Source organism: Festucalex cinctus, chromosome 12 (genome assembly GCF_051991245.1).
Source record: "Festucalex cinctus isolate MCC-2025b chromosome 12, RoL_Fcin_1.0, whole genome shotgun sequence".
Taxonomy (NCBI): domain Eukaryota; kingdom Metazoa; phylum Chordata; class Actinopteri; order Syngnathiformes; family Syngnathidae; genus Festucalex; species Festucalex cinctus.
In genome coordinates, this window is record NC_135422.1 from 19,224,228 (window position 1) to 19,249,269 (window position 25,042).

The 25,042-nt window shown below is 39.3% G+C and overlaps 2 protein-coding genes across 6 annotated transcripts in view; one reads left to right on the top strand and one right to left on the bottom strand.

The window, feature by feature from the left end:
* The window catches only part of brf1a (BRF1 general transcription factor IIIB subunit a), a 56,478-nt gene that overhangs the window by 8,590 nt on the left and 22,846 nt on the right, over window positions 1-25,042 (top strand). For all 5 annotated transcript variants that reach the window (XM_077537954.1, XM_077537950.1, XM_077537953.1 and 2 more), the window contains 7 exons: window positions 524-596; window positions 12,144-12,293; window positions 15,031-15,124; window positions 15,503-15,629; window positions 17,041-17,080; window positions 17,155-17,247; window positions 18,708-19,031. In XM_077537954.1, coding sequence (XP_077394080.1) covers window positions 524-596; window positions 12,144-12,293; window positions 15,031-15,124; window positions 15,503-15,629; window positions 17,041-17,080; window positions 17,155-17,247; window positions 18,708-19,031 — 901 coding nt within the window. The remainder of the gene's footprint in view (window positions 1-523; window positions 597-12,143; window positions 12,294-15,030; window positions 15,125-15,502; window positions 15,630-17,040; window positions 17,081-17,154; window positions 17,248-18,707; window positions 19,032-25,042) is intronic.
* Window positions 2,410-11,069, bottom strand: LOC144031148 (BTB/POZ domain-containing protein 6-B-like). Its single transcript, XM_077537955.1, has 4 exons — window positions 10,261-11,069; window positions 5,394-5,484; window positions 5,183-5,301; window positions 2,410-3,830 (listed from the first exon to the last, which is right to left on the bottom strand). The coding sequence occupies exons 1-4, from the start codon at window positions 10,689-10,691 to the stop codon at window positions 2,798-2,800; spliced, it is 1,674 nt and encodes a 557-aa protein (XP_077394081.1). The 5' UTR covers window positions 10,692-11,069; the 3' UTR covers window positions 2,410-2,797.

The following is a 25,042-nucleotide window of genomic DNA, read 5'->3' on the forward strand; positions in this document are numbered from 1 at the left end:
TTGATTAGTTTTGCGTAAATTTGTGGAATGTGTGGCTAATAATGACGATGATAACCATATAAGCAGAACAAAGGAACAAGTTTGTGTCTATTTTCAAAGACAAGATACTTGAGTGAACACAAGAGGAGATCTAGTGTTGGAAATATCAATATCGGTATCGATCAGTGATACATACTACTAGCATCTGTTTGATATGGCATGTATCGATGTGCAAATCTGTCGTAAACGAATCAAGTTTGACTCAACTAAACATCATGATTGTGACGTCAAAACAGAAGCTCTTGACCACATGTTTTATCTTAGCATGTGGTCAAGTGAATAAGAATAATTTTCCCAAACCACTCGATTTTGTGCTACTGTTCAATCTGATCACTCTTTTCATCAGTGATTCATCGCAAGAACGTAAACAAGATGACGGCATCTTGTTTACGTTCTTGCGATGAATCACTGATGAAAACCGAACAGATGAAGTGTGAAGGAAACGTGAAGTTGTGCGCTAATGTCCCCGTTGTCGTCCTTCCAGGTGAACGTGTACACGTTGGGAAAAACCTTCCTGGCGCTATCCAGAGACCTTTGCATCAAAGCTCCCGCTATAGGTACCGTAACCCCCCCCCCCCCCCCCCTTTTTTTTAACACCTTCTAATATTGACAATTAATACTACACGTATGGCAGGAGGGCCATAAATCACCGGAATGTTCACTCATTGATTTAGGACTCGGCTAAAATGATTTAGGGCACTAATGATGAGTAAATGTATGTGACGACATTATTTGTTTCCTAATGTCATAAATCACTTGGTGTAGATCTACGACCACTTTAAGATCTCATGCCATCTAGTTTCAGACATAATAGATGAGAATTGTGACTTTTGGACTAGCTTGTGTAGCGAAAGAGCGTGGTCAGAATATTAGAAATTGCTCTCCGTTTGCTGCAGTACACTTGGAAGTCACTAGACTCTTCAATAGTCAATTTCAGTTGTTTTTTTTTCCTAAAGTTTTCTTTTATATATCGAACATTTTGAATTTAAGCCGAATGGACCTGTTTACATTCCATTAATTTGGTAATATTGTGATGGTAATGGGGGACTTTGGAACGGCAATGAATTGAATACGTTGAGAAATTGAGAAATAGTAATGAATGTTCTTGTGGGAAATATTATAGTCTTCAAAAAGTATTGTTTTTTTTAAGTCATTTGAGAAAAGGTACATTTCTTAACATTTCCCATTCTTTGGGGAATTTTCAAATGAAAATTTGGCGATTCATAATAGGTGGAGAAAAGTGCAAGTTCTTTTGATGGCAAAGTACGAATAATTGGAACATTTTGAAGATGGTTTAGAAACTGCAAATTTGTCTAAATTTGTTTTTGAATGATTTAAGTATGTGAAAATATAGCACAAAATGGCTTGAATATCTTGTAATATCACCAACACGCAAAACGTAAGCAAAGTCGTGCAGTTTTGATCACGTGTGAGAACTTTTATGTCATCAACCTGGTAGATAAACGCTTCTTCAGACAGCATCAAGCTGTTTTAACAGAAATTTGTTGGGGGTTTTTTCAACACAAACCAAACGTTGGTGAGGGTCAAAGTGCAAAACAGCAAGAACCAAAATGACTGTCAATTCTCCATCATCTTAATACACAAAACGTTCAATTGAGCCAACTGGATGGACTGTTCTTAGTTGGATTAAACTTTTAACTGGTTGGGAGGATTTAAGTTTCTCCACTGTGTTCCAATTTTTCTCCTGGAAAACAAATGAAACATTTTAAAGCCGCTTGTGGAATTTGGTTTTTAAATGTGTCAAAGTCACTCATCTATGTATATGACTGCATAGCCGATAGGCCAAGACTTTTGAGGTCACGAGGCGGCCATATTGCTCCTCCCAAACGTTTGTTGGCGTATGGTCCGATACATTTACGTTGACGATATTTAAATGCAACACATCTGTTAAAGTCAGGTTGATTTCCATGTGTGCAGTTCTAGCACCCTCTGGTGGCTAGTTTTTTAGTGCAATAAACATTTATTTAGGGATGTTTTGGCCCTTCTATGTTTAAAATCTAAACTAATTGTCAGATGAAGGGGAACATAATATATGTGGAGGAACTCAATTGTGTGCGTGCATTAAGAACATAACATAATAACATAACATAACAATGTTATGGACAAAAGCACAATATTGTGCTTTTTTTTTTTCAGTATGACCTCATGTTTTTTACAATATTGTGACATTTTTTAAATATCACCAACCTCCAACACAATATCGTGATAATTATCGTATCATGAGCTTCATATCGTGATATCGCATTGTGACATTTGGATATCGTTACATCCCTAATTAATTATAGACAAAATGTTAACTTTTTATTGCTATAATGGGCTAAATAAAATAAATTAGTTATAATTCTTTAAAAAAAAAAATATGTTTCCTCCTGCACTAAACATGATTAAGTATATAATTTATGCATGTATTGAAGGCAAGTTGCACAATGTCTGAAGTCCTCTTGTTTATGTTTCATACATTTAATCATGCTGTTTCTACTTAGTAGAGTCTCAAACGTTCTCCAATTTGGATACGGTAAATGATCAAGAAACATTTCTTGGGAGGAGCAATATGGCCGCCTCGCCACCTCAAAAGTCTTGGCCTAACGGCTATCCAGTCAAGTGTATAGATCAGTGATCCAAGCTGACTTGTTTTTCGAACAGAAAGTAGTCCAGATGCAAACTTTTAAATAAAAAATCAGTTTAAATTAAATCAAGTTCTGGAAGAGTCTCGGATGCTACGTGACAAGGAAGCTGTTCAGGCGTAGAAGACCAGCTCGGGGATCTGGCCGCCCTGCACGCCGGTGCCGTTGGTGCTGTCGGAGGAGCACTGGAACTGGAAGGTGACGCCGGCGCACTGCACCTCGGTCACGCCCTCCTGTCCGAAGTAGCTGAGCTCATTGCCGTCCAGCACCACGCTGGCCGTGTAGAAGGCGTCGGGCTCGATCTGGACCGGGTGCTCGAACCACACGGCGAAGGTGGCGCTGGAGCCGTCGGACGAGAACCTGGCGAGGCGCTGGGCCAGCGTGGCGCCCTGCCGCTTGAGCTCCATGCGGACGCCGTACTCGGCCTTCCCGCCGCTGGAGCCGTACAGGCCCAGGCCAGCCACGAAGACGCGCTTGTCCACGGCGAACTGGATGCTGTCGCAGCGCCCGCGGTAGCGCCACTGGTTGCTGCGGTACGCCGCCGACTGGAAGCGGTGGCACCGCTGCGGCGCCAGGCCCGCCCGGGCGCCCGTGGGGAAGTCCAGCCGGGGCTTGTTGGCGGCCGTGTACCACAGGAACAGGCCGCGCGTCTCCTCCAGCGTCAGGATGTCGGACTGCGCCGCCCCGTCGGCGAACTCCTCCAAACTCATAGCGGGGACGCGCACCAGGTAGAGCGCCTTGCCGAGGACCTGCCGGCGGTTGCGGGCGGTGGGCGCCAGCCCCCGCCGTTGGCACTCGGCGGCCGCCCAGTTCTCGACGGCCTCGAAGACGACGGCCTCCTTGGCGTTGAGCGTCTCGCGGCGCAGGATGACCTCCAGCGTGGGCGCGTCGATCTCGCAGAAGCCGTCGGAGCGCAGCGCCAGCTCGGCCTGCGCGTCGATCACCTCCCAGCAGCGCCGCGTCAGCTCGGGCTCCTCGAACAGGCGGCTCTGCGACAGCAGCACGCACGCGTTGCGGGCCTCCAGGCTGGTCTCCAGGAAGGCCACGCAGGCGCGGGCCAGCGCCGGCACCATGTACTTCTTGGCGGCGTACAGGGTGGCCAGCACCGTGTCCGCCTCCAGCTCCATCTCGTCGCTGTACATGTACCTGAGAGCGGAAGGAGGAAAACGCGTCAGAAAAGACAACATCAAAATCAGAAAATAAATAATAAATTAGAATATCTAACAATACATTATAAAGGAAATAATTACAAATTAAATACCCCTCTTTGCAACCACCTCTGGAAAAGTCATTAAATCCTTTACAACCACTGATCTATGCATAATTTGAAGATCCACAAATGGAAACAGTCAAAGAATCTTGAGATACAAAAAGTTGCGATGGGCGCGGGGGCCGGAATAGTAAAAGGAGGCTGCATTTGAAGGATGCTTCAACTTGGGGTCTGCCTTCGCACCGCCTGATGTCATCTGCCTTCACGTGTGGAATTTGAAAGTCCTATGAAGAGGGTGTCATGGAATCTTGGGACAAAGGTGGTCGTGAAGACAAGCAGAAAAATGTGAGAAGGTTGCATTTGAAGGATCCTTCATATCTGAACTGCATTTATAGCACCTTCCTTCAAATGCAAAGATGCCACAAAATCCGGATGTTCATGAACGATGATGATGATGAAGCTTCTGGAAAAACTAACTAAAAGGACACATTTGAAGAATCTTGACGTAATTTGCCTTAAAATGCAACATTTTAAGTTCCCACAAAATTGTGCCTCAGAAGTCTTTGTGGTTGTGACTCCTCGTGATGGAGTAAAAGTTGCATCCTTGGACTTCGTGTGCCTTAATGATGTCATTTGCCTTCAAATGCAACATTTTAGGTTCCCATAATGACATTTGCCTTCAATTGCACAATTTGATGGCGCTGCAAAGGGACACTTGGGATAGGAGGTGCCGTGAACAAAAATAGTCCACTCAAAAACTGTGCCAAAGACTGCAATGAAGGAATCTTCGAACTTGACTTGGCTTGATGACGTCACTTCTGCCTTCAAATGTAGCCCCACTCTGTGACACTTCGGCCTTGGCGGTCTGCGTTCTCCGTTACGTTCCGCATCTCAGTTGCCATCGTGTGAACCGCTGCAGCTTCCCAGCATGCTTTGCAGCACTGCAGGTTATTTTTAACCTTCTGCTCTGCAACATAATCGTCAGGCCACATTTTTTTTTCCCTTTTTTTTTTTTTTTTTGCAAAGGACGAACAAAGAGCGGCAGAAGAGCAGCAATTACAGACAAGTCTTGGTCGGTCAGGATGAGTAATCAGGACCTTTTGAAGTCTCCGTTTGTGGAATCTCTCCTCGGGCTATCCATTTTATAGTCTGCTCTATAGTCGTTTGGCCATTTTTGTAGCACATTTTGTCTGACAAAAATAGTGCTCTGGTGCCAACTTGGTGTCATTAAATAACGAGTGAACAATTTTCGTGGCGACTGTCGTCGCTAGAGCAGAGCGTCACTCACTTGAGCATGATGAGGAAGGCGGCGGGTTCCACGTCCGGGATGTGGATGTCGGCCTCCTCCTCGGCCAGGTCGCCGTAGAACATGGCACAGAACACCGAGCTGCCCACGGCCAGCACGTACTGCGCAAGGCCATAAAAAAAAATAAAAAAAAGTGACGTTAGTGATCGTTCCGTGACGTAGCATGCGCAAGCTAGCTTGTTTGTTTGTTTACCTTGTGAGCCGGGACCCTCTGCGAGCCGCCCGGGGGGCCCACAATGAAGTGGACGTCGGCCATTAGCTCGTTGTTGAACATCAAGGCGTTCCTTGGAAAAGCAAATATTTTTGCAACGGCTTAGCACAACCGTATTAACTCATTTGCTCCCAAAGACGTATAAATACATTCTATTTAAAACATTACCAGTGTCCCAAAGATGTAGTTATATATATATGTGTGTGTATTTATTTTTATGCTAGAGCATACAGAAGGCTTTTATGCAGCCTCTGAACTGAAGAGAACGGTTGCAGCAATGGTAGTTATTACAAAAACGGCCAGCAGGTGGCAGAAGAGTATAAGAGATCAACCAGGGCCATGTTGCAACAAGCTGTTTTCCCCACAGTTTTAAACAGATTCGTGAATAATGATGAAACTGAGCTATATTCTGTTAGTTGCTGCAAAACGGAAACAGAGATAGAAATTTACGCCCCCCCGATTAATCAAATCAAAATCCAGCAAAACAGCAGGGACCGAAGGGGGGTTTGTTTCAATGAAAATGGCTGGGAGTGAATGAGTTAATCACGACGATTTCAGCTTTTTCTTGAAAAACGGTGTTTCTGGCTGACTGTAATATCTTACCATAACTAGTACATACTGACGTAGTGACCATGACCAAATCATGATTTTAAGCATTCGGAACCTTGAAGTGCTTTAATGCAAACTCTTTCAATATCAGCAAATCCATAAGATCCAAACAGGAAAACTAATTTTCCCGTCAAAAAGACGCAAGGACAAAACAATAATACATTGAAGCATCATGCAAGGTATGTGAGAACCTGATTTTGAGCGTCTCGTATTATGGATAGGGATGGGTACCGAAGGCGGTACATTTTGTGGTTAGGGACCGATTTGGGTCGGTACTTCCGAGCCATTTGAGTCAAATGAAACGGTTGCCGTGTTTCGGTTTCTGAAGGACGTCTTTCTAAATTGTGATTGTGCTGGAGTAGAACGGTTGACGATTTTCCAAGGCACATTTGAACGCAACATGTACTTCGAACTTGGCGCACGTTTATGTTCTTGAAAAACAACTGCACAAGAAACGAAGATTACATCAATTATTAATTTACACATCTACGGTTTAACACTGAACTTTGCTTCACACTTTGTTGTAATATTAATTTATGTCTTAATTAGACTTCAGGAACTGTAAAATGTTTTCCTTTATTTTTACTATTCCCCTCTGGCTTTTTTGTTTTAAATTTAAAATATTTGTCAAGTTGTATATATTGAAAAGTAATTGTTATATCGAGTTTTTACAAATATTTTACTGTTAAATAAACAATGATTAACATTTATTATTACCAGCCAAATAAATAAATAAAATAAAATAAAAGAGAAAAAATAAGTGAGAGCGAGAGAGTACAAAAGTACCGTTGAGTACCGGTATCGATTCCTAGGTACCGAGAATTTGAGCGGTACCAGTTCAAATGTGAAAGGTACCCATCCCTAATTATGGAGTGCTTTAATGCGGATTCTTTCAAAGACTTGTAGCAAAACGAACTCAAACGAGGTGACACTCAAGCACTAAAACTTGCGTAATCACAACAAAATAGCTATAATTTAGTGATACACTTTTAGATTTTTTTTTTTCCCCCAAGGTCGATACAGATTAGTAATAGTTAAGGAGACCGATAACCGATATTTATTTGCAAGACTTTTTGTTGAATATTTTTCCACCAAAAATGGATGTTTGAAAATTTATTTGGCCGCCTACTGAATCGAGATGAGAATTGTGCGGTGTAATATCGCGATATATCGCCAAATCAATTTATTTATTTTTTTAACACCCCTATTTCCTCTCAACAGTTCTTTCAAAATGGTAAATTTGTCTGACAATATTTTAGGATAAAAATTTGCACATAAGTGTAAAAACAACCACTTGCAGCGACTGATGTTTGAGTAGCAAGCGTCAAGTGGCTTTAATGTGGATGCTTTCAATTACACAATCCCTTTTATTCACAAACAGGACTCTTGTTAAATCTTGTATCAACCCGAATTATTTAACAAAATATCAGTATGTCAATTGATGACATAATCATTTACTTCTTACTTTTCTGGTCAGAACAACTGATTGGAGCAGTATTATTAGGGATGTACAGTGTTCCCTCGTTTTGCGCTGGGGTTAGGTTCCAAAAAATACCCGCAATAAATTAAAGTTAGCTTTATGTTTGCTCTAAAATCCCCGGCCGCACAATTTATACACTTTTCTCATTGAGGCATTTACATGTTCTCACATTTCTCTCTTGTTCAAACATTGACAATGTTCAAACCTTCATAAATTTTATAAAAATGGGTATATTACTGTAAAAAAATATGCAAAATTGCACTTAAAAAAAAAAATCTTCGATACAGCGAGACCGCGAAAAGTGAACCGCGTTATAGCGAGGGAAGACTGTAACGATAACGGCAATATTGTGATATCACGATATTAAAACTGCCACAATGTCGTCGTCATGTCACGATATTCAAAGCAGTACATCTGTTCAAAAAGTCAGGTTGATGTCCATTTGTGCAGTTTTAGCACCCTTTGGTGGCTAGTTTTTAGTGCAATTTAATTTTCATTAGGGATGTTTTGGCCCTTCTATGTTTAAAATCTATGCTAATCGTCAGATAATCATCATAATATGCACACTACTGTGCTTTTTTTTTTCACAATATTGTGACCTTTGTTTTTGTTTTTTAAATATCGCCAACCTCCTCACAATATTGTGATAAAATATCGTATCGTGAGCTTCATATCGTGATGATTGGAAATAGTTAGTTAAATCCCTAATTATTATATATAATAGGGGTGTAAATTGCCTAGTAGATTCGATCCGTATCACGATTCATAGGTCAAGATTCAATTTGATACCGATTAATTCCGATACGAATCTGTAAGTGGATTATTACGATTTTTTTAAACTCAAATTTAGAAAAATACAGTAAACTTGTAAGATTTGTATGATAACACTGATTCAACACTGTATTTAAAGGGACACTTTACTTATTGATCCATTTTTAGCAGCAAAAAGTTGCTACTTTTTCAATAATTAATTTGGTGACGTGATTATTTTTTTATGTACATTTAATAACTTTTAAACCGATGTTAAAATGAATCGAACGCCGGCATGTTTGTTACACGTGACTAAATAACCCGGATGTTTACGTCACTAGTGTGTAAACGCTACACGATGGAAGCGCTATGCAACGCAGCCGTGCATCTAGCGTCAAACCCGGAAGGATTAAATCTTATCGCTTCGAGCCAACACGACAAAATAACCCTACCGAAGGAAAGTCTGCCTTGGATGTGAAAGTTGTGGCGCCAGATGGTCTTTTCGGGCACAAAATAAACTTTAATGAACGAGTGAATCAGGCGGTGGGTGAGTGGTGCTCGTGCGGGAGCTGCAGGAATGGACAATCCGCTAATGAATGTGTGCTGTCTGGAATAAAAGAAATCGAGGATCGGTTCCTTGCGGACAATCTCAACTGCATCCTGGAACATCAGACATTCAACATGGCAATACTAAATAGACATTCTCAGGATAGCTTTGGTTGCGATGAAAGATGTGAAGAAGAAGAGTCTTGGAGGAGCCAATATCCAACAGGTAAAGTGACACACAGCACGAGCAATGCAAAACGTGTGGAACTGACAAACTATTTCAGGAAAAAGAAAAAAATAGTAAAATTATATGTATCGTCGTTACAGCGCCCAACCTCCCCTAGCTGTTTTTTTTTTTCTTTTTTTGCGTAGCGTCCCGATGATGTAAACGAAAGCTTGCAAGAAGGTTGTGTATTAACCGTGTTTATTTATAGACAAAATGAAGTAAGGAAATGCGAGACGCCGTTACCTAGGCTGGTTATCAATGGTTGGGATCCGAACGAAATTAATAGAAATGCAAATGAAACTGGAATGCACCACAGGAAGAACAGCGGGACAGAACACAAATGTAGTACGTCGCACATGCCGATGATAATGACACTAATCCACATTCAATAAATTTTTTGTTAAAATAAGATTAGGAACATGGTCAATTTGTGAACTATAAACAATTTACGAGCTAATAAAACATAACGTCCACGCCTGCTTGTCCTTGCCGGGAGGTCGACAGCACTTAGCAAGCCATTTTCTACGCAAATAGTCTTTTTTTTTGGGGGGGGATAACATACCAGTGTGCTCCTCGCGGGTTTTTCCTTGACGACACCTTGCAAAATTTTGCAATACAGTAAGGCATAAGTGACGTTTGTGTCTTCCTCGTCGTTCTGTCTGCGTGAACTACTGTTCGCCAAGCGAGTATACACACTTGTTACGTCACCACTTGAGGGCGTTCCAACACGGAAGTACTTCTATGTTGAAAAAAGTTAAATAAATCAATATTGGGGTGTATTCTTCAGCTCTTATGCATGTTTCGTAGCTAAACTAACTATTTACTGCCAATCAAGCCATACATGTAAAATTAAAGGTGCCTTCCTTTAACAGGTTGTAATCGGTTTCATGTTTGAACAGCATTCAAATAAAAATATTAAGGCTTAATGTTCCATTCATATAACATTCTTCCATGCTTAATGAGTGAACCCTAAGTAAGACTTTTTTTTTTGTGAATATTTCCATCAGAAATTGATGTTTAAATATCGATTTGGCTGCATATTGAATCGATACAAGAATTGTTGCTATATCTTAACACCCCTAATATATAACTACTAACGCCATTTAAGCCTGAAAAAAATCCGCTGTTCGTAAGATAATGGTATTAACCATTTGGGTACTGAGCAAAAGCAGTTGATTTTAGTTGCAAAATATGCGTTAATGAATTGGTGTAAATGTGGTTTGGATGGAAGTTGGCACCTTTCCCTGAGTGTGGGGTGGCTGCCCTGCCAGCTGCGGGGCTCGGCCGTGTTGTTGTTGCTGACGTTGAGCTGCTCGCTGCTGCTGGTGGGGCTGGTGGCCGCCGTAGCCGCACCAGCAGGAGCCGCCGCCGCGCCTCCGCTTTCTCCTCCCCCGCCGGCGGCGGCGGCCTGGCTCACGGTCGCCTCCTTGCTCGCTGCCTTGTCGGCATCCGCCACCGTGGTGGTGCCGCTCGCCAGGTTGCCCTTGTTGGCGGCGCACAGCTCCGCGGCCATCTTCCTGTGCTTGTCGTCGTCGGACGGCGGGGGCGGCGGCGGCGGAAGCCCGCCGAGCTTCTTGGACTTTCGGAGTGTATCGGGCAGCAGCAGCAGGCAGCTCAGGCACCTCATGATCCGGCCATGGTGAAGCAGCCGGCAGTCCGCCGTGGGCATCGGCGCGACAAAGCCAACAAATGAGGGGGGGGAAAAACAAAAAAAATCCACAACGACGAATCGAGTAGCTTTTCAGCCGCGTCGCTCCGCTATACGTCCTCTACGCCGTTTTGGAAACAGCGTCGTCGGCGGCCAAGTTGACGCCAGCAGCGCATCTAAAAATATCCTCCCGGCTTCCGGGCCTCAGCGTCCGTCTTTTTTTTCCCCCCTCCTCGCTGTTAATCCGTTTTCCACCCTCCCCCGGCTTCGAGCTCCTTACATCGGGGATACTCGTCCCCCGGAGCTCGGCGGTGGTTTGTTGTGGAGACTTTCCATCCAAGCTGTGATCTTTATTTTCCCTTTTTTATTTTTTTTAACCTTCTCGTTCTCCTCCCAGCTTCCCCCACCCTCCGCCCCGCCTCTTCTCAATGTCGCCCAATCGCATTCACGCTTTGTTGTTGACGTCAGAGGGCGCTGAACCTCCTCCGCAGACTGCGTCACAAGTCAACGCGCACACTAGCGCTCCCCCTCCGCTGAGCGGGTTAGAGCTAAAAAGGAATACAGTAAAGTAATCCATAATTTATAGGTTTAAATCTTTTGAGTATGAACGTCATACTGAAACGATGACAGTAACACTTGAGACTGCGAAAATATGGAACATCAAAGTACTGAAAATAAATGGCTCCGAAATGCCGCCAAGCAACAAACTAGTGCAAGGTTGCAATGAAATAAAAATGGAATGTAGATTTGAACTAACTCTAATTCTAGCAAAAAAAACGTCCTTTGTTTTAGTCTTTGCTATTAATTTCCTGCATGAGCCTTTGGGGATGATTTTAAATGTGATTTTAAACATATTTATTTTGATATTACCCGGAATAAGGATGTTTTGAAAGTGCGTCAAAAAGAAGTGATGTCATCTAGCAGCAGCCAATAGAAAAGCACCTTCAGATGTCGTCACTCATGTTTTTTTTTTTAATATTGCGCACAATACACATTTAAAAAATAACTAAAACTAATACTAAAACAACTATAAAACGAAGCATTTATTAAATAACTAAAACCAATAAAAACTAACAGAACCACCCTGAAATTAAAACTTTAACCAATTAATTAAAAATTAACTAATTAATAAATCTACCTAAGTTTTACAAAAAACAAAACTCAAAATGAAATGGAAAAAAAATGACAAAGTAAACCTCACAAGTATCTCCTGAGAAATGACAAATGAGCTTATCTTCATGGGAACATTGCCCCTACCAACATGGCCGCCACGTAAACCAATCTAGCAATTTTGGGATTATTTCTTACATAGATACCGGCGAATCACAGTAGCATGTGAATACATGAGTACAGAGTGGAAAAAAACAGATTTTGAAGGATGTTTATTTTTCTTTTTGTCTTATTCTTGAGAAATTCTATTAAAAAATTAATAATAATTAAATGGCATTTTTCTCACGCCGCCACCACCTGCAGACCCGTGCCTTTACATCCCGCGCTTCGCCCAGCAGCTGGATTTCGGCGACAAGAGCCACGACGTGTCCATGACGGCCTTGCGGCTGGTGCAGAGGATGAAGAGGGACTGGATGCACACCGGACGAAGGCCTGCCGGACTCTGCGGGGCCGGTAAGACAGCCACGGAAACATTGTCATCGCATTACCAAACCCAAAATATGATCCCATTTATGTATTTTAAGTCATTTTACATGAAGACAAAAAAATATATATCATACCAGTAATTTGACAAGAATGAAGTCAACATATTACAGGAAAAAGTCCTAGTTTATGGGAAAAAGTAGTAGTAGTAATAATAATAATAATCATCATCATAATCATAATAATAAAATTCTAATGACAAAAAATCTATTTCCAGAGGAAAAGTCTTTTGACAAGAATTAAGTAAAAATATTACAGGAAAAAGTCCTAGTTTATGGGAAAGAGTAGTAATGATGATGATGATGATGATGATGATAATAATGATAATAATAATAATAATAATAATAAAATTACTGAATGACAAAAGTTCTATTTCCAGAGGAAAATAATCTTTTGACAAGAATTAAGTCAAAATATTACAGGAAAAGTCCTAGTTTATGGTAAAAAGTAATTGTTGTTATTATTATTATTGTTGTTGTTGTATTTTAAGCCATAAAAAATCATAATAATAAAATTAAATGAATAACAAAGTCTATTTCCAGAGTAAAATAATAATTTGACAAGAATTAAGTCGAACTATTCCAGGAAAAGTCTACATCATTATTAATATTATTATTATTATTATTATTATTAGTGTTATTGTTGTTATAAATATTACTATTATTATTGTGTTTTAAGCCAGAAAAAATCCCAATAATAACATATGAATGGCAAAAAGAGGTTCTATATCCAGAGGAAAATAATCATTTGACAAGAATTAAGTCAAAATATTACAAGAAAAGTCATTATTATTATTATTGTTGTTGTTGTTAAGATTATTATTATTGTGTTTTAAGCCAGAAAAAAAATCACAATAATAAAATTTATGAATGACAGAGGTTCTATTTCCAGAGGAAAAGAATCATTTGACAAGAATTAAGTCAAAATATTACAGGAAAAGTCCGAGTTTATGGGGGGAAAAAAAAAAAAAGTAATAGTAATAATAATAATAATAATAATAATGCTTTTTCTTATAAACTAGGACTTTTCCTGTAATATTTTGACTTAATTCTTGTCAAATGATTCTTTTCCTCTGGAAATAGAACCTTTTTTTGTCATTCAGAAATGTTATTATTGTGATTTTTTTTTTTTGGGCTTAAAATACTATTATTATTATTATTATTATTATTATTTTTATTATTATTATTAATTGTATTTTAAGCACAAAAAAACCACAACAATAAAGTTTATGAATGACAAAAAAGTTCTATTTCCCGAGAAAAATAAACATTTGACTTGAATGAAGTCAAAATATTACAGGAAAAATCCTAGTTTATGGGGGGGGGATAATAATAATTATAATAATAATAACTGTATTTTAAGCACACACAAAAAAAATCACAATAATAACATTCCTGAATGACAAAAAAAAAAGGTTTTATTTCCAGAGAAAAAGAAAACACTTGACAAGAATGAAGTCAACATATTACAGGACACAAATTGTAATCCATTGAGAAGCAATTCTGTGAAGTAAGCCAAACTATGACAAGAATAAAGTTGTCATTTTGCAAGAATAATGTTGTTAGACGTGAATGGAAAAATGTATACATGCGTAAAAAGTCCGCCAAATGCCATTCAAAGTTTTGCATGTTGACATTTGTGGTGTGCGCCAGCCAGCATGTTCCAATCCCGCCTGAATGTTTCATATCTTCATAAAAGATGGAGACGGGACGCGCACGTTTGCGGCAAAAGCCCAAATGAATCATTCCCTCTGAAAAACAAGATACATGCAAATAATAATCCTGATGGTTAACTAACGATGATGATGATGATGATGATGATGATGATTTCTGGGATGTGGAGTTAAGTTGGTCGTTGCGCATGCACGCACACACAATGTCGCTTTTTAGTAGCTCAGCCGCTCTAACGCTCTAATCAAGCTTACGTAAGTGTTCTCCTTCAAGGCGCGCTTGGCTGCTCGTTATGTAACACGCGGACTCTTATTTTACACACATACTTTTTTTTTTTTTTTTAGGGGGGTGGGGGGGGGGATGGTCCCCCCTCCGTCAACGAGCAAGTAACCATTTACACAATTCACTCATTTATGATGTCAGGAATAGGAATATGTGTTTTATTTTATGCAAAAAAGAAAAAATCACGATAGCCGATTAATCAGTTGATTAAGTTAAAAAAAAAGTCTCAATTTATAATTAAAATAACTGCTTATTTTTGTACTTACAACATCAAAGACGACAAAATAAAAACCTTTAGTTAGATCTGAAATATTGGCGTTTAAGCGACAAAACTTACAACTCCCTGCCCACCGTCGTCACCAGGCAAGTAACCATTTACACTCTTATTTATCATGTCAGGAATAGGGCCCATCCAATATGTTTTTTATTTTATGCAAAAAAAAAAAAAAATCACGATATCCGATTAACCAGCTTCAGTCTCAAAATGTATAATAATAAAATAACTTCTTTTTCTACAACATCAAAGATAACAAAATAAAAACCAGAGACTATCTGAAATATCGGCATTTAAATCGACAAAACTCTGGCCAACTGTGGTTATTTTAAAAAAGGTTAATCAGACCGATTTAATCAGTCGGACGCTAATCAGGAAAGTGTTTTTTTATTTTTATTTTTTTAATCGACAAGCGTACATAAACATACACTGACTGGACACTTGATTAGGTACAAATTGTAATATGTGTGTGTTTTTGTAGCGCTCCTGGTCGCCGCTCGCATGCACGACTTTCTCCGCACGCCCAAAGAAATCGTCAACGTGGTCAAAGTGTGCGACTCGACCCTGAAAAAAAGGTGGGTGCCAAAGATGTCCGCTAAAAAAAACAAACGTTTTGCGGCATGCCCAAAGAAATCTTCAAATTGTTGCTTGAAACATTGAGTTAGATACCCAGCTAAGCTTACACCCAGCCCCCAAAATGCTGCTCTTTAGAGCGCCTCGTTATCAACCATGAGTGCATGCGTTCGAAGGACAGATTAGCGAGAAAGTGTGTGTGGGGGGGGTGTTTGTTTTGTTTTAAAGTCCGTCTTGGCAGCCAGCATGTGGGACTGGGGCACCGGGCTGTGTCGGGCCATTTAGAGCGCCTCATTGTTGGCCATGAGTGTGCGCACGTGTCGGGGAGAAAGGAGAAAGTCATTGCGATGCGCCAGCCAATAAATGTTGTCGCACGTTAGACTGGTGGAGTTCTCAGACACGCCCACTGGCCTGCTGACGGTGGAGGAGTTCCTGAAGGTGGACTTGGACCAGGAGTGCGACCCTCCCTGCTTCACGGCCGGACTGCTCAAAAAGAAAGCGCAGCAGGCACGTCCCCGACCGCCCGGTCGCAACGCGCTCGTTTTCGGCCAATCGCAAGCGACGGTGAAGGCGGGAAAAAACACGAGTGCAGGAAAAAAATGAAAGCATTATACGAAATAACTGAACAATGCAAATTTTAAATGAATATTAAGTCGCAAATATGTACATAAGGAATTTATCAATTAATAAAAAATAAGGAATTTCTAAATTATTACTGTAAGTAAATGGAATGTATTCATAAATTGAAATATGAGTAATAAATTAACAATGAAATTAATTCATCAAATTAAATGGCTAACATGAACAAAAATTCATAAAATAAAATGGATAATTTACAGGCATATAACAAATATTGCTGTAAATAAAAAATATATAAAAAAGAAATGGATAAAATATTAAATGTAATAAAAATAAAAATATCACTTTAAATAAGTGCAGGAATAAAAGGTTGGTACAGTAAATTAAACATAAATACATAAATGACGGCATTATATGAAATAACTGAACAATAAAAATTATAAATGAGTATTAAATTGCAAATAAAATGTACACAAGGAATGTATCAATTAATAAGAAAATGAATTCCTAAATTATTACTGTAAATAAATGGAATGTATTTGTAAATTGAAATATGAGTAATAAATTAACAATAAAATAAATCAAAATTCATAAAATAAAATGGTTAAGATGAAAAAATTCATAAACTAAAATGGATAACTTACAGGCATATAACAAATATTGCAGTAAATTAAAAAATATCTAAAAAAAGAATTGCATAACAAAATATTAAATGTAATACAAAATAAAAATATATATCAATTTAAATACATGCAGGAAAAAAGGTTGGTACAGTAAATTCAAAATACATAAATGAAAGCATTACACGAAATAACTGAATACAATTTTTAAATGAATATTAAGTTGCAATTATGTACATAAGGAATTTACAAAAAAAAATGATTTTTTAAATTATTACTGTAAATAAATTGAATGGATTCATGAATAGAAACATGATTAATAATCAAATTCATAAAATAAAATAGATAACATGAACAAATTCATAAAATAAAATGGATAACTTACAGGCATAAAAAAAATATTTCTGCAAATAAAAAATATGTAAAAAAGAATTGGATACCAAAATATTAAACGTAATACAAAATATTATAATACAATAACTACAAAGAAATAAGAAATAAACTAACAAATTTGGCAACAAAAAAACTCGCTATTCTATAAGTAAAAAAATAAAAATCTGTAACCAAAAACTAAATTTGTGTGATGGAACCTGATTCGGTTTGGAATAAAATTGACCTCGGTTTGCGCACGATTTTCAGTTTCCTTGACAATCGCGCCATGTTTTTGTGATTCCATAAAACAACAAAACAGTTGTTGTATGCGTGTTTCATCGTTTCAGCTGGAGGTGGAGCTCAAGAAGAGGATGGATGACATTGAAGGTATTATTCACGCAAACGCACAATTTTCGTCACGTAAACACAAAACGAAAGATGTGAGTGAGGAAATATTGCAGATGAGATCGAATGCTACCAGGACCAAATCGACACCGAGCTGGAGAACAGCCGACCCAAACTCAGAGGAATTTACGCCTCGTACATCAAACAAGGTCAACATTTTTCATTCATGTATTGAGTTGATAATTAACAACTAAATCATGCTAACTTTATTATAAAAAAAAAAAATAGAAAATGTATTTGTGTTTTTGTTGGTTTAAAAAAAAAAAAAACATTCCGTAGAGAGAACATTTTCACATTCTACCTTTTTTATGTTGTGGGGGGAAAAAATAAAAATGTTATATTGTTTTTGTTCAGTAGATAACAAATATAAAAATTGAGCTATTAACTCATTCACTCCCAGCCATTTTCACAGAAGCAACTCCCTTTGCTCCCGGCTGTTTTACTGGATTATGACTGATTTTGCAAGGCCCACAGAATATTGCGTTCTAGTGCTATAAAAACATGGAACATACCACAAGAAAGATTAAAGTCGCTTCTTTCATCAGGGGGAAAAAAGTAGACTTCTATCTGTTTCCGTTTTGCAGCAATTATCATTGGAATATAGCCAAGTTTCATCATTATTCACAAATAAGTTTAGAATTGTGGGGAAATCAGCTTGTTTTCAACATGGCCCTGGTTGATCTCTTGTACTCAGTTGCCACCTGTTGGCCATTTTTGTCATTATTACCATTGCTTCACCCATTCTCTGCAGTTGAGAGGCTCCATCAAAGCCTTCTGTATGCTCAAGCATAAAAAAAAAAAAATAGAAAAGTTTCAGTGGAAATTTTGGATGTGACTGCTGACTTGCAAGGTGGAAAGCTGCATGCACTGAACAGTTGGCCTGTTGAAATCAAGTCACTTCCTGTTGATTTTAGGCCACTTCCGGGTCACTTCCTGTTGAAACAGGTCACTTCCTGTTGATTTTAGCCCACTTCTGGCAACTTCCTGTTGAAATCAAGGCACTTCCTGTTGATATTAGGCCAATTCCGGGTCAAATCCTGTTGAAATCAGGTCACTTGCTGTTGATTTTAGGCCACTTCTGGTAACTTCCTGTTGAAATCAGTTCACTTCCTGTTGAAATCGGGTCACTTCTAGGTCACTTCGTGTTGAATTGAAGTCACTTCCTGTTGAAATAAAGTCAGTTCAGGTAACTTCCTGTTGAAATCAGGTCACTTCCTGTTGAGATCAGCTAACTTCCGGGTCACTTCCTGTTGAAATCAAGCCACTTCTGATTGAAATCAGGTCAATCCATAGGTGCTTGATTTGTGGATCTTCTCCATTCATTCCTATGGGACTTTTTCTGCGTTTTTTTTTTGTTTTTTTGTTTTTTTAATGGGGGGAATTGCGTTGCCATTGTAGCTTGGAATAAATAAATAAAAAAATTCCCCGCCGAGTCAGATTGAGCCGCATCTTTTGATACCTCATTTGTGCAAGTACGGTTTGAGCCATATTTTGTCCCCCCCGAGCTAAGGCTGCTTGAAAGCGCTATATAAATAAAGATGACTTGACTTAATCCATTGTGAATGTGTAACTAATGAAAGAATAACCATATTGACCAATGTCATCATAGACACGCAGGAGCACGTGAACGCCGCCCTGTGCGTGTTCCCCGTGGCGGCACAGCAAGAGGTCGTAAAGGAGACGGAGGAGGAAGACGACGTTCTGAAGGCGGTCGCCAAACACTTTGGCAAAGATGTCGCCGAGCTCACCCTGGAGAAGCTCATCGAGCTGGAGAAGATGGGGCACGACGCTGAAGACCAAGACCAGGACCGGCAGGAGTCCAAGAGGACAGGACCCACGCTGGAGTCCATCTTGGGGGCCAGCCTGCCCACCGCCTCTACGCTAGGCCTGGACAAGTCGGTAGAGAGCTGCGCCAAAGGACTGCAAGAGGACGGTAAGAAAGGGGATAGAGGCTAATGTGTTAACATCTAAGAGTGTGTTAGCATGTGTGTTGAGATCTCCAAATATGATAGCTTCCATCTAAGTGTGATCATTATGTGACTGCTGCGGAGCAAAGCAGGCAACAGATTACTATCCTAGAAAACAGCGTTTATTATTTTTCTTAATTAACCGGAATTTTTCTGACCAAATGCGGCCCGAACCGTTGAACATACCGGCACAAATGAGGTAAAGAAAAGATGTGGATCGATCTGACTCTGCGAGGAATTCTTTTTTTTCGGAATTCCGAGTTACCATTGCGCCAAAAAATTCCCAAATGGAGAAGGGTGGAAAAGATCCACATATCAAGCATCTAGGGATTTGATCTGATTTCAACAGCAAGTGACCTAATTTCAATAGGAAATGACCCGGAACTGACCTCATTTCAACAGGAAGTGACTTGATTTCAATAGGAAGGGACCTGATTTCAACAGGAAGGGATCTGATTTCAACAGGAAGTGAACCCGATTTCAACAGTAATTGACCTAAAATCAACAGGAAGAGACCCGGAACTGACCTTATTTCAACAGGAAGTGACTTGATTTCAATAGGAAGTGACTTGATTTCAACAGGAAGTGACCCAATTTCAACAGGAAGTGACCTAAAATCAACAGGAAGTTACCTTATTTCACCAGAAAGTGACCCGGAACTGACCTGATTTCAACAGGAAGTGACTTTATTTCAACAGGAGGTGACCCAGAAATGGCCTAAAATCAACAGGAAGTTACCCGATTTCAACAGGAAGTGACCCAGAACTGACCTGATTTCAACAGGAAACGACAGGATTTCAACAGGATTTGGCAAAACTGTTGAGTGCATGCGGATTTCCGCCTTGCAAGAGTCTGCAGTCACATACAAAATTTCCACGGAAATGTTTCTAGTTTCGAAACAAGTTTGCATCTTAAGGAGAGTTAGCATCTTCTTCATTTTGTCCTCTAAGCTAACGAGGCTATTGAGGTATTCCATGGACTTTTTGAGTTGTGAGTGTGGAGCCGTGGGTTTGATTCCCTGTGAGTCACGTCCATAAATACTGAGTCCTGATGCAACTTCCTGTCTTGGGATACCAGAGCAGCCGTAAATGGCCTCTAATTAACCCACAATGTCTCTCCTAATGTCCCGCTTTTCCTCCCAGTGGACCCCCACGTCACTCTCTTTATTGTCAGTGAGCTCATGCTAGCGCTCATGCTAGTACCGCAACGGTGATGAATTAGCGTGACTCATGAACCCGAGTCTCGTTAGCATAGCAAAAGGTGGAGATAAAAAGTCAACTCCCACGAGGAGCCGACAGATGCTGCTTAAGTTCTTCTGGCTGAGTCAGCTGATCCTCCTCTCACGTGGCGTTGGAGGCCGTTACTCACGAAGGACAGAAGTGTTGACACGTTACAAAAGTGAGAAAAGAAAAGAAGTTGTAATTTGAAAATCAGGTGCAGCTGTTAGGGACGTTACCTCACACTTAAGACAAACTCTCATGCACACTACTGAAATGCACTCGTACTCACTACAGATTATTTTTTGTGCGGCCATACAATTGAAATAGTTTCGTACACTACAGTTTATTTTCATATTGATACAGTATACAAAACTGAAATGTTCATACAAGCAACTCAAATGCTCTCTTCTATAACTGAAATGCACTCACACAAGCTACTGAAATGCTCTTGCATTACTGTTATTGTTTTTGCTCATATACACAACTGAAATGTTCATAAACGGGAACTGAAATGCTCTCACACTCTACTCATGCTCTCATACATTGTTTTTTTTTGTTCGTGTACACAAGTGAAATGCTCATACACACAATTGAAACCCTCATCACAATACTAACATGCTCTCATAACATTACTAAAATGCTCTCACACTGTTTTTATCACTCATGTACACAACCAAAATTCTCATACACACTACTGAAATGCTCTCACACTTTAGTTTGTTATTTTTTTGCTCATGTACACAACTGAAACACTCTTACACACTACTGAAATGCCCTCACACATTACTGCTTTTTTCACTCGTGTACAATTGAAACGCTCACACCCCCACACCCCCACACACAGACAACTGAAAGTGAAACAGTCTCAAACACACTACTGAAATGCTCTCATACTCATGCTCTCATACTTTTTTTCTGATATGAAACAATAATACTCGCACAACTGAAATGAACACTTTTGTACACACTACTGAAATGGTCTTATAAGTGAAATGCTCTCATACACATTACTGTTTTTTTTTTTTTTTGCTCATATACACAACTGGAATGCTCTTACACACACCTGAAATGCTCATACGCGCTACTGAAATGCTCTCATACACACTACTGAAATGCCCTCATACATTACTGTTGTTTCTACTCATGTATACAATTGAAATGCTCATACACACACACAACTGAAAGTGAAACAGTCTCAAACACACTACTGAAATGCTCTCATACCATTCTTTTTTCCTGATATGCAACAGAAATACACAACTGAAGCACTCTCATACATTAACCACTCTCATTTACATTCTTGTACACTATTGAACACTTTTGTACACGCTACTGAAATAGTCTTATAACTGAAATGCTCTCATACACGTTTTTTTTTGCTCATATACACAACTGAAATCCTCATACATATACCTGAAACACTCATACACACCACTGAAATGCTCTCATACACACTACTGAAATGCAAGCATCTATTACTGTTTGTTTTGTTTAGTTTTTTTGCTGACATACACAACTGAAATGCTCATACACACTATTCAAATGCTCTCATATACACTACATTTTTTTTGCGCTCATACAGATAGTTGATTTGGTACTCATACTCAACTGAAACAGTCAAAAATAGTTGGGGGAGTTCCGCTGCTTTTAAAGGAAGTGTTCCCCGGACACCTGACTTGGTAGTTGAGCTTATTGATCAGACGACGTGTCGCTTCCCCAGCCACCAGGACGGATCAATTTTGGCAAAATGCAAAGATTGAATTGAAAGTGGCTTTGTGCTGTTCATTTGAATTGGACCTGAAATGTGAGCACCTGTTCATTGAATATTTGCAGCTTTGTGTTTTAATCTGTCAGGCACTTTTGTCTCCCCCCCGTGAATTAATAATGACTCATCATTCATTCATGGCCGCCCGTCATCCGTCGCGCTGATGGGACAGCTGGGAGAAGACGCGACATGTGGTCACGCGCGCGGGTGCACCACAAGGAGGTTTCAGTTGCCAGGAACGGACACCATGTTTGCTCGAGTATGCGTGCTTCCATTCGAAATCTGAGACTCGGGGGGGAAAAAAAAGAAAAGAAAAAAAGTTTTTTTTTTTTTTTTTTTTTTTTTTTTTTTTTTTAAGACATTTAGGTTGGTCTTCTCATGATAGACAGGTCTGCTACGTTTAAAAAAATATTGCCAAGTCAGACCTCCTTTAAGGGCTAACTAGTAAAATGTTTGGGTGTCAAAATTAGCACTGGAAAAAATCAGCTATCTAATAACCTACTGTAGACTCAAAACTCTTATATCAAGCCATAAAGTCTGATCTAAAGTTTGATCTGGTTTTGAGAATAATTTACTATGCAAGAGCAGAATTTCTTGTTTTAAGATTGTCTTTTATTTCTTACTTAGTTTGTAAATCCTAAAATTAGTTAATTGTCATGCATAATAAGTTAAAATGCTCTTAGAGTCTGTTAATTTTGAGTGAATTTAAAGTTACTTTAGTGCCACTATTTATTTTTTTTATCGCGCAATTAATGAGCGGCACTTACTTGGAAAGCCTGCACTTGGGGAATTTCAGTCACAACGCAGCTGACATGTACGTGTAAAAATTTAGCAGTAATAAATGTAATAACAGTGCATATATTTGTGGATTTAACAATTGTATGTATTTAACAATTTGACGAATGTGACGAAAGTTCTAGATTAGCTTAGCTCATAATAGGAAAAGAAAAATGCACCGAGCTGTCATCGTCTTATGAATGCAGTTATGCCATCTAGTGGCAGAAAAGTAACCAACACAAATCAGTCATTTTTTTTATTAATACAGTGCACCAGGGTTATTATAGTTTTGGAATTTTCATTTTAATTTATTTTTATTTTGTTTTGATTTTTTTTTTTTTATTGAGTTAGTTTTAATTAGTTTTCAGGGTGTTTCTGTTTTTATTAGTTTTAGTTATTTCATAAATGCTTAGTTTTGGTTTAGTGTTAGTTTCGGTATTTGTTTTAGTTTTTTTTTAAAATGCGTTATTTGTGCACAACACTGTATTTAAAGGGATCGTTCGGCTTTTTTAACATGAATCTCAATTTGATCCTCACCTCCCGTGTGTGCGATCAGCACTGACTTACCCCTGACAGCGTTCAGTGACACCAGTTCTGGTCCGGCGTTGGGCGAGAGGAAAATAGTCCAGCAAGCTGGCTGGGGTCTCGGAAATAAAGCGTTTTTCTTCTAAAAACTATTTATTTTCAAAAGCGTGATACATTTCCATCACAATACTCTTTCCTCAATAAAGTCAGACGCCATTACCGCCAGCCACTACTTTTCTGTTCGTTCGTATCACTGCGCGGCGCCCTGTAGAACGCTAACCGACGCACTGCAGCCAGCTAGCTGATACTTCCACCTGAAGTTGTTTGCCTTTTCGGCGGAAGTATCAGTTAGCAGCACGTTATCTTTTGGTGCTTTCCTATTGGCTGCTGCTAGATGACGTCACTTCTGTGTAACACACTTTCAAACGTCTTTATTCCAATTAATATAAAAAATAAATCTACTTAAAATAACATTTCTAATCATCCACAAAGGCTTATGCATTAAATTAATTACCAAACGAAGGACATTTTTGCTTATAATTATAGCTAGTTTTAGTTTTGTAAACATAAAATATAGTTTCAGTTTTCATTTTTTAAAAAGAGCTTTCGTTTTAATTTTATTTTGTTAACGAAATTGTTTTTTAGATTTTAATTTTTTTCCTTCGTTTTAGTTAACTAAAATAACCTTTAAGTGCAGTACATCATTTTAATTTTAACTCAATGAATTATGAAATGACTGCATCAATGACTGAAAGATGCAGCCATATTTCAATTAGTTGAACATTTTTTCTCCCTACTTTTATGTTAACAAGGGTATGCAACTTAGAAAAAAATATATTTGTACACTTAAAACAGATATAAAATGTGTGATCAAGCGTGAGTTAATTATTTAATTGATGCGATTAATTACGATTAAAAAAAAAAAACACGCCTACTTTGAAAGACTTCCTGCTTACGATATAGCTGCCCATTGAAATTGAAACTGCCTCCCGTGGCGGAATTTTCCAGAGAATTTCAGAAGGCAATTTTATGGGGTGAATAATAATAACAATGTGCATGCCTGAACCCTGACAACAACATGCGTCTCCATGGAGGTGCGCTCCGTTAGCAGTTAGCCGCTAGCCTGAGTATTGGGATTTCAAATACCGCAACAAGTATTGACTTAGAAGCTGTCTGCATAAACAAGTGTACTCCATCAAGCCCTGGGGTACGTGTTGGGGGGGGGGGGGTATTTAGTGCAAGCCTCCCTCCTCCCTTTGACCCCACTTGGGGAGGGTTGGGGGGGTTTCGTTGGGGGAGCAGGTGGTTGAGTGGGCGTTGACTCATCGAAACCTCCTCCAAGGTCGAGCAGGTCGCGTTTTAATGGGCTGGCCTCGGCCCGCCCGTGTCGGCAAGAATCTGCCACTCTATTTATTGCCAGTCTCAATGCTTGTTTTGGCGCGGGGGGGGTGGGGGGGTCTGGGAGGAGCCTGATGACCCCACACATGTGGAGGGAAGGTTTCACACTCCGGCACCTGCTTCTTTTTTTTTTCTTTGCTTTCACCATCGATGATAACAGGAGTGCAAGTCCCAAGATTAATCTTTTTATTTTTATTTTGCTGTTTTTATTATCCACGGCCCACCACCACCTGAAAAAACAGCTTGACTAGACTATTCTGGCTATAATCTTAATCTATAAATCTTTCTTTTT